Below are 8870 nucleotides of genomic sequence, written 5' to 3'. Positions count from 1 at the left end.
AAAAAAAAAAAAAAAAAAAAGGATGAGCCGTGATATATCATACTTTGCAGTTCTTCAAACCTAATCTGCAGTCTTTGAAGCTCGCTTCCGCATCTCAGTAGCTTCCATTGAAGAATTCCTTGATCAATCTACCAAACCTTTCTTGTACCACCCCATCTCTTGAACTTCTGATTGCGGCCAAGGAAATACTGATAGCAGAGTCTAATAATAAACCCCGCATGACTTGAAGTTAATTTTTCTAGGCTCCTATATAATTTCAGGTGTTTAGAGAATACAGATTGCTCGGATATTTTTAGTAGTGGAAAATTCCGGTAAGACTCCAGAATGCGGAATGTGGCCGGATTGTCGCGTGGAGTTGAGTCCAATCACTCTGGTCGGTTTGCCGGATTGGGCTTGATGTTCAAACAAGGATAGTATAAAAGCCCCTTATAGTTTAGTAAATCCCTAATTTATGTTGTGTGCTTACAGCTTCATGACCTGTTTGAGAGGAGCCTCATGGCTTTCGTTATTTTCCGACGCAGAAATACATAACACTTTCAGCCATAGCTCCAGCAGTACATCAAAGTCTTGGATTTCAGCCAAATATAGATTGGTCGGTATTCAATTAATGACATCATCTTAATGCAGACAGTGTCCCCCCTCTCATGCAAGCTAGGAAGGCAAGAACAAAGGCTCACAAGAGTCATCAGAGAAGGAAACTCAAAGTTCAAATATTGCACACGGTATCAATTCAAGCACAAGTTCCTTCCCATAAGTTCATGGCAAGACTAAAAAGGGCTGCTACATAGCTTTTCAACGAAGAGGAGAGTCATGCGGTTGATTGGCAGACTGAAAACAACACGAATCTCAATCCCAAGCCAAAGAAGCACTGGTCACAAACACTGCTATTAGTCAGCTTAGTGCCAGCATTTGCCCCAAGCATCTTCTTTGTTGCCGCCAAAGTTGATATCCCAAGCCTGCTTGCAAGTTGTCTCCCAGGGACCACCGTCAATGCCGCGGCCAATGCCCTTATCAACGCACTAGATAATCAGCATTCATTTTCTGGGATGCAGGGTTTGAATACTTACAGAGTAGCCATCCCAGTGGGTGTGAGGCTGGTTGGAGCCCCAGAGGGCGCAGGCAGCCTGGCTAAGATCCTGCCTGTATAAGCCGCGGACGGTGCAGCCACAGTTGTGGTGAATACCGGCCATGGCACTGAGAAATCAGATTTGTTGTCGAAGTGGAGGACTTATGACTTACGCGCCGAAGAAGAGGACTATGAGGCTGAGAGAGCTCATGTTGGATGAGGTGTTTGAGTCTTGAGGACTGGCAGTTGTAGTAGTAGTTATTGTATTATTGCTGATGTTGGTGATGTTGGTGAAGACGAGAGTGGAGATTTGTAAGAGAAGTTGGGAAAGTTGATCCTTTTATATTTCAAAATTCTCCTAGAGATACTTGCTCTTACAAATCATTCCGTCTCTCGCTCCGGCTTGGAGGGCCGTCCGGGGGGGCAACTGGCCAACCTCGTCCGCGAATAGCGATTCGGCTCATGGAAGTCAATGACTATCCGACTTCATCATGAATAAAGCAACTGCTGAGCTACACATCTTACATCCGGCTCATCGGCATCATAAGTTTCACTTTCCAAACTTGGACATTCGTGAAGCCATTAGGTTCTCAGCCTGTGAACGTGAATTGCGTTCAAGGTGCTGTTCTCCGAAACATTCGATAATCTAGACGAGGATGAATAGCGTTCAATAAAGATAGTTCTTCCCAACCCTTGACATAGCATGACGTACCCAGCATCGTGTTAGAACGTCAGCCTCCCATTGGATATTAATACGTGGAAGTGCGACAAGGTATGGCCGGTGAGCAGTGGAGGGAGGGTCGTCTATGGTAATATGCGGGCAATGACATGCTGCAAACCTTCTTCACATTGGAAAAAGCTTCTTCTCTGTAGGACGTTCAGTGCACCGTTTCATTGCCGACAGGGCTATCGTGATGCGCCATTACTGACAGCAGGACGCGACCCATACCAATGTGAAGCCCACGTGGGGGTCTCGGTCAGTTTACTTGCCCAATCGAACACCGACCACGATCTTGAGTATCGACCTGTAGGAACAGTTCAATTACAAGCACGGACTATTTAGACGGGTAATTCGGAACCAAAAGTGGATACAGTAATGCAAAGTTCCAAAAAGGAAAAAGGGAACATCAGACTATACTCAGTCCATCGACTCATTTAATACCGGCAGATGATGGTGAGAGTCAACCTCCCAATCTATCGCGGATAAGGATGGGTGGGACAAAGATCAACTGGTGTTCTGTTTCAGGTTTGAAAGATGGGCGGCGTAGAAATTGCCGAGAGTCGAGACCAAGCGTGAGTGGGTCGATGTCTGTCGTGATGAAGATGGCAAGGTCGTGAAGTCGGGAGAGACTTGTGAGTAGTTGAGAAAGTCTTGAGTATCATTTGACATCAGTATTGAGGATACTGGCATCTTGGTGAGCGCGAGAAATTATTTAAGACGGCGCTTAAGTCCACACTGTTAACTCACTCAACCATCACAGCACCTTCAGTCACACTTAAATTACTCTTCTACACTGAACACTCAAGTCACTTACAATGGCTCGCTTTATCCTCATCCTCGCCGTCCTGACTACCGCTGCCTTCGCCAACAAGACCGCTGACAGGGTCTTTGAAAAGGCCACCTTTAAGGTCAGCGAGGTCAACTACAAAGTCGACGAAGTCTCCCAATGCATCACCCTCATCCACCTCCAGGCCCTCGGCCAGACCGTCACCAACCTCAATGCCACCGGCGATTACAAGCTCCCTGAGATCCCAACCACCTACATTAACGATCCCACTGCTTGTATCCCTGAGTCTCTCTTCGACCAGTACTTTGAGCCCATCGTTGCCATCTCTAAGGAACAGAACCTTCTTGAATCTTTTGACGCTGAGAAGCTTCACAGCCGCGATCTTGAGGTCTTCAGTCGTGCTCGCAACTGTCCTCAGATCAAGGATGCTACTCTTAGCCGTGTTAATTCTTGGAGTTGTAATAGTGCGCCGCACCCTGCTTCTTGCCGATCTTGCACAAACTTTTCTACTCTCAACTTTGTGGCTGCTTGTGTGGCTTGCGCGGCTAAGGCTAATCAGGAGAGCATCTTTTGCTGTGCTGCTGCTGCTACTAGCTTTGCTACCTACTACTCTCAGGTCTGCCTTGGGAAGTAGATTTACCAATTCTGCCTGTCAAAAGAAAGGGGAAAGTGGGTGCTTTACTGTGGTCGCTGGTTTGATAGAGGATGGTTCATGTTTGTCTGATATTTGTTTACTTCGCCTGTCAGGACAAGATAATTACTTCGTCTTGTTGCGTTCACTCTTTAGGTATAGCTTTCTAGTGATCTAGCCATGTTGTCTTAGGCAGCTGGTTTGCTTGGAATCAAAGTACTCGCTTCCGAATATATACGATGACATGCATCGCGACTTGTTCCAAATCTGCAAACTGAATTAAAAAACCATAACATTTTAGTCAAGTACATATAGCGTGACATATCACTTAGACAACCTTGGTCGTTTCATCCCGAGAAGATTATTACCGAGATCATCAATATTCAGATCCCTATCAGCCTGTCTGTCAGCCTTGAGGATACGTAACCAATCGCGTCAAGACACAAACTAGATTCCATGCGTGGCGCACTTCAAGGTCATACTTCACATGTTTAACGCGCATTACTCGCGCTGGTTCTCGTAATACACAGCTACGAGCGACAGGTTGTAGGCTAAACAATCACGTTGGGTCCTAAAAGGTCATCATTAAGAGGCTCTATCAAGCGCCTCAACGCTGGGAAGGCAAAAGAAGCTGGCCGTGACTGTATAGGTACTCTTTCAAGAACGTCACCTGTGTCTCAAGGTATGTACCAGTCCGCCCAGTCTCTGTATCAGTATCATGATTAGTATATCAAACGCTCATTCTGGAAGCTCAAGGTCTATAGATGCGAAGTATGTAGCGCTTCATTGAGTAGAGTCCACGCTCTCTCTCTGGCTCTTGGCAACTACAAGCACCTTCAGCCTTCGTAAGAATCAAAATGATTGACAAGAACCAAAGCATCAGCATTCACCCAAGAAGATCGCTATGCATTCACGTTGATAGCACGTTCCAGAAAATTATATGTGATTCAAATCAGGAAATGCAGAGGACATGATGCAGTATAAAAAAAAATCATTTTACTTGTAGGCCGGATAAGTAGAGAGACTGTACATACTCTCATATAGATCTAGACTTATTAGTATTAAATGTAAGCTTGGTGTTGATTACTTTGTAAGCCACTACTCGTGAGCTTTTATAGCTAGTAGCCGGACTTTGTATCGCGATTATTCCCGCAAGTTGTCGGGTATCATTACTTACTAAAAGAGATACAATAATGATCTTTGTCGCCTCATATTCGTAAGCAGTCACGCATAAGCAAGCAGCTGGAAGCGCCCTGTGCTAGGAGTCTCGATTTTTCATCGGGTTGTATTTCCTCTCATTACACAGCCACTGACATAAGCGATAAATTACGTCCATAGCTACCAGTAGCCGTTCAGTGTATTGACTTCCACAAGTCCCGCCGTATCTGTACGGAAAGAGGGATATAGTACAGTATAACGTTTTTACCAAAATCCGATTACGCCCCTCATTTGATCAGTAGTATTGTGCATTCAGTATTCTGAGTCACTAGAGCGCTAAGAGACAAAGAGCAGCATTTTATAACATTCCCGCATTTTCTGCTGTAATGTTGGGACGATGAAAATAGGGACGGCGACAGACGATACCGGCATGGTTCGACAAATTATGGTACATGAGCAGCATCCATTTTTCACGTACAATCATCAAGGTTGGTAGATTCCTTTACTCCACAACTCCTCCAAGCTTTTCTCTACGTCTCCTCCTATACCCCCCATTACTCGGACCAGCATTATCCGGGCGTGCTTCCAGCTTTCGACGCCTAATTGATCCACAGCAAACCTTATCCTATGATTACAGACCTCGCGCCATATGGTTAGCTGTGTTTTCTCTACTTCGGTGTTGGTTCGACTGGTGGAAACGATCGATGCACTGAACAGAACATAAAATAGCCAGAATGACTGCGTGCATTCATTGGCTTCAAGAAGACCCTTGTCTATACCATGATCGCCTGCGATTTGCTGGAGAAGCCAAGCGGTCAGAGTCATGTCGCATAATATGTTGTCTGATACCGAGCATAAGTACAGGAACGTGGCGAGGAAACCGATGCGGCTGCTGACAGCATCCCCGTTTAGAAGGCGAGGTTCGTGCTTGCAAGCTTCCAATCCTTTTGAGATTTGGCAGTTGAGTTCAAGTTTCTTTGTGTACTGCTGCCATGTTTTGGCAACCGGTGTTTCAAGGTCTTCTTGCCACCAACCACATCTTGGTGGTGATGCTGTGAGGTCCCAAATCGAAACCAACAGGAGCGCCATGAAAGCCGGCTGGGATGCTTCCAGAAGCTCGTCAGGCTCACTAGTCCGTATGTGATCTTTAGTCCTGTTTCGAGTGTTTCAGCGAGAGAGATTGGGGAATTAGCATCATCTACATATGGCTTACATCTTCAACATCATTCGCGGTAACATTGGCACCTTATCAATCGCCTTACTCCATTCCTCGACCACCGTCTCCATGGCTTTCAGGTGCCTGTATGAGGCTTCGAACTCTCCTGTCGCGGCCTTTATTGTTCCGTGTCAGCCGCCTCAATTTAATTACCACGTTATATGATATCCATCAAAGCCATCTTACCTCAACTAAAGCAAGAGCAGAAATCGCCAAAACTACATTCTGTCTTCCGGTCGCTTCTGGTATCAAAATTTGTTGTCTTGCGAATTGATACGACGCCGTCTTGTGATACAGGAACGGAAGTCGAACTTCGTCCATTGACCCTGTACTCCAAGCCCATGCGCAGGCTGAGAGCATGACGCATATATGCATATACCCCAAGTTCCCATGGAACCTCTGGATCCTAAGTAAAAGTCAGCTCATGTCACCTTTAACTAGCGAGTCTGCATTGAATTTTCAGTCGGCGTACGTCGAATGTCCCTGTTGATCGGCGATGGACCTCAAACCACGTATTGTAGATCGCGAAACTGATCGAGACTGAGTTAAGTATCGGAGACTTTACGCGTCGGGCATAACTTACAGTGACACAACAGACGGCGCGATGGCTCTGGCAGAGTATCAAACGATTCGCTTCCATATTTATCGACATTGACGCGTGGATCTGTCCTTAATGATTCGTTCAGGACCTTTTGACACTTGGAGCTGTCTATGGTGACGCTGCTGGGCCGGCTTGACCGTAAGGGCTGCCCTGTAATCGGATATATACACTGATTCCCGGTCTGGAGGCAGTTGGTGCTGTGTCGTCATGCTTAGTAAATGATCTCAGTGAAGAATTTCTTAGCCCCGTCAAAGTACTTGCAAGGATTTTGACAATCCTGCTTCCTCTGTTCCATAGCCTGGTATAGAAGCCTTGAGGGGCTATAACCCACTACATGGGTGATCCGACGTACCACATTGGCTTTTGTTCATTACACTTCACATGTTTCGCTTTGCATCGTATGCATCCATACTTGCTCCGGCGATGAAATTTCCGTCTTCGTTCGTGTTCTTTGGGTGGTGCCATGATTTTGTCTGCGGAACTCTCTAAGTTGTGACCTTTGTGGGTATATTTTGGAGTTGGTCAGGTGTGACAGTACCTCTGCCGGGAAAACTGATATTTGATTCGCTGGAAAGTAGGGAACTACCAATGTTGCACTTTTTACCCTCTGGCCTGGTCGACAGAATTCCAAATATGAACAGTTACGCCTATCCTATGTTGGACGCCCAGCAGCAACGCTAAATAATCTGACGCATAGACACTACAACCATCCTCGAATCCAGCGTCATGAACTGGACCCACATGCCTATGATTCAAATTCATTAAGCCTGTCTAGGCTAGTGATCGACCTCGATTTGCACTCACAATCGCTCGGAAACCGCGGTAACGTAGCTAAGCTCGCCAAACTCGCCTATCTCGGACAAACTGTGTCAGGTGCTAAGCCTTACAATGTCAGAGTAAAACAACAATAGCAAGGTTCCTACCGTAGTACCCCAACATAGATAAGAAGGGAGGAAACCCCTCCTCCCTTCAATATACGAATGAGTATGAGTCTTTCTAGGCAATTGTCATTAGGACCCTCTCAAATGACTTGGTCTTAGTATCTGAGGCTGTATCTACCAATCGGATCGCATGGATAGAAGTAGGTATCCGCTTTCTCGGGTATTTGTGCCGCGTTCGTGGTATGTTTTGTGTTGTCATGATGTCAATGGCTCCACTTGAGCAAAACCCTGATGGAATGACACGCGGAACTCTTCCGCATCTTTATCATCTCTGCAGTCATCCCTTGGAATCCCCTCCATTCCTTTTCTTGGTTTTTCTTATCGTTGAGCTAAATCAAACAGTTAAGTGCGTTCCAATTTGTCAGTAATTACTTCATCAGACGGTCGAGACAGGCCTTTTTATAACTCCGCTTGTTCAAATCAATTGTCACAAGCTCGTTTTGTTGCAAATGAACATCGGCTTTTCAGCTAAGACTTAGAGTCAATACCAAAAGATGACATCCCTGTCTATTGCCCGAAAACCTAGTAGTGTGCATTGCGAAGATTCCCAAGCTCCTGTCAGCAGAGAATTTTTGGAAGCTGGTTTCCGGCGCCAAAAAGCTTATTTAAACAAAACCCCTTTCAGACGGAGAAATGCAATATTCACAGTGAACCTGTCGTCCACTCTTCTTTACTGCCTTGCTGAGAGGGGCTGACTTTTAGTTGGCTTTTAATTAGCTTTTAGTTAGATCAGTAATGCAAGTAGTGTGACGGTTGGGGTTTTCAAACCGGGAAACTAGTCCGTACTAGGTTATGTTTGCAGAATACGTAGGGCGTTGTACTGAGCATGTTGGGTTGGCACGTCTCTTAATGATCAAGTAATGCGTGTTAGGCTTATTGATGTAAAGAAGTCTTATTGATAGCTGGTGGGCTAAGTCTATGAAAGTGCTAATGAAAGTGATCTATATACTAATGAATGCTAAGGGTGATCAGTGAGGTCGTCGCGGACCGGATCAGCACTGATCATGACGGATCACCTGTGATCGAAGAGTCTTGGCACTGATCGTTTTGCGGGGCATGTGTTTGATTGGAGGAAAGTGTGGGGTACACGTGATGGAACAGCTGGGTCGTAACAAGTAGGGACCGGGTTGGCAGGATCGTGAATGTCTTTTGTCAAATTCGAGCGTCGACTAGAAAATGACAAAGAAATTCTGCTAAAAATTAACCACAATAGATAAGTCTACAAAAAGTAGGTAGTATGGCAATCCAAGGTATAATTAAAAGACTAGTAAATATCAATTCCATATTAATCTCCATTTACGCCTTCTGTCTTCGTTTCTCTACCATATTCCGTCATCGATCCCGTCCAAATCACAACCCTGTCAAAATGCTGCTTATGAAATGACGTTACACCCTTGTTCGTGGCCCACAGCAACGACCAATAGCAATGCGTTTGAACGCGTACCCTTGTCAGTCTTTTGGAGCCAATACGATGAGAAATAAACGCGTACGCTGATATCAATTTATTTAATGCCTTGAGGATATCAGTTGTGCAAATAGGGACAGGGTTGGCGGGATGGTGAATGTCTTTGTCAAATTCGAGCGCCGACCAGAAAATAACAATTAAAATCTGCCAAAAATCAACATTAGTGGACAAGCAAATAAAAAGTAGAGAGAAGCATAGTGCAAGACGTAATTAAATAACTAGCAAGTACCAAATCCATTTTAATCTTGATTCGCGCCTTCTATTTTATTTTCTATCCCATATTC

General features: G+C 45.3%; 3 protein-coding genes across 3 annotated transcripts; 1 reads left to right on the top strand and 2 right to left on the bottom strand.

Annotated features, from left to right (window-relative positions):
- Positions 1-896: 896 nt before the first annotated feature.
- Positions 897-1277, bottom strand: FMAN_15524 (uncharacterized protein; the record flags this gene model as incomplete). Its single annotated transcript, XM_041826250.1, has 3 exons — positions 897-1019; positions 1068-1194; positions 1240-1277. 3 exons carry the CDS (start codon positions 1275-1277, stop codon positions 897-899), a joined length of 288 nt encoding a protein of 95 aa, XP_041691625.1.
- Positions 1278-2602: 1325 nt separating this feature from the next.
- FMAN_15523 (uncharacterized protein) lies at positions 2603-3208 on the top strand (the record flags this gene model as incomplete). Its single annotated transcript, XM_041826249.1, has 1 exon — positions 2603-3208. One exon carries the CDS (start codon positions 2603-2605, stop codon positions 3206-3208), a length of 606 nt encoding a protein of 201 aa, XP_041691624.1.
- A 1638-nt stretch (positions 3209-4846) lies between these two features.
- Positions 4847-6645, bottom strand: FMAN_15522 (uncharacterized protein; the record flags this gene model as incomplete). The annotated part of the gene is made up of 6 exons (XM_041826248.1): positions 4847-5516; positions 5577-5695; positions 5766-5985; positions 6052-6109; positions 6163-6377; positions 6533-6645. The coding sequence occupies 6 exons, from the start codon at positions 6643-6645 to the stop codon at positions 4847-4849; spliced, it is 1395 nt and encodes a 464-aa protein (XP_041691623.1).
- Positions 6646-8870: the final 2225 nt, after the last annotated feature.

This window comes from Fusarium mangiferae (genome assembly GCF_900044065.1).
Source record: "Fusarium mangiferae strain MRC7560 genome assembly, contig: FMAN_scaffold048, whole genome shotgun sequence".
NCBI classification, from domain to species: Eukaryota; Fungi; Ascomycota; class Sordariomycetes; order Hypocreales; family Nectriaceae; genus Fusarium; species Fusarium mangiferae.
The sequence above is the reverse complement of the archived record's forward strand: the minus strand, read 5'-3'. Positions and strand labels throughout refer to the sequence as shown.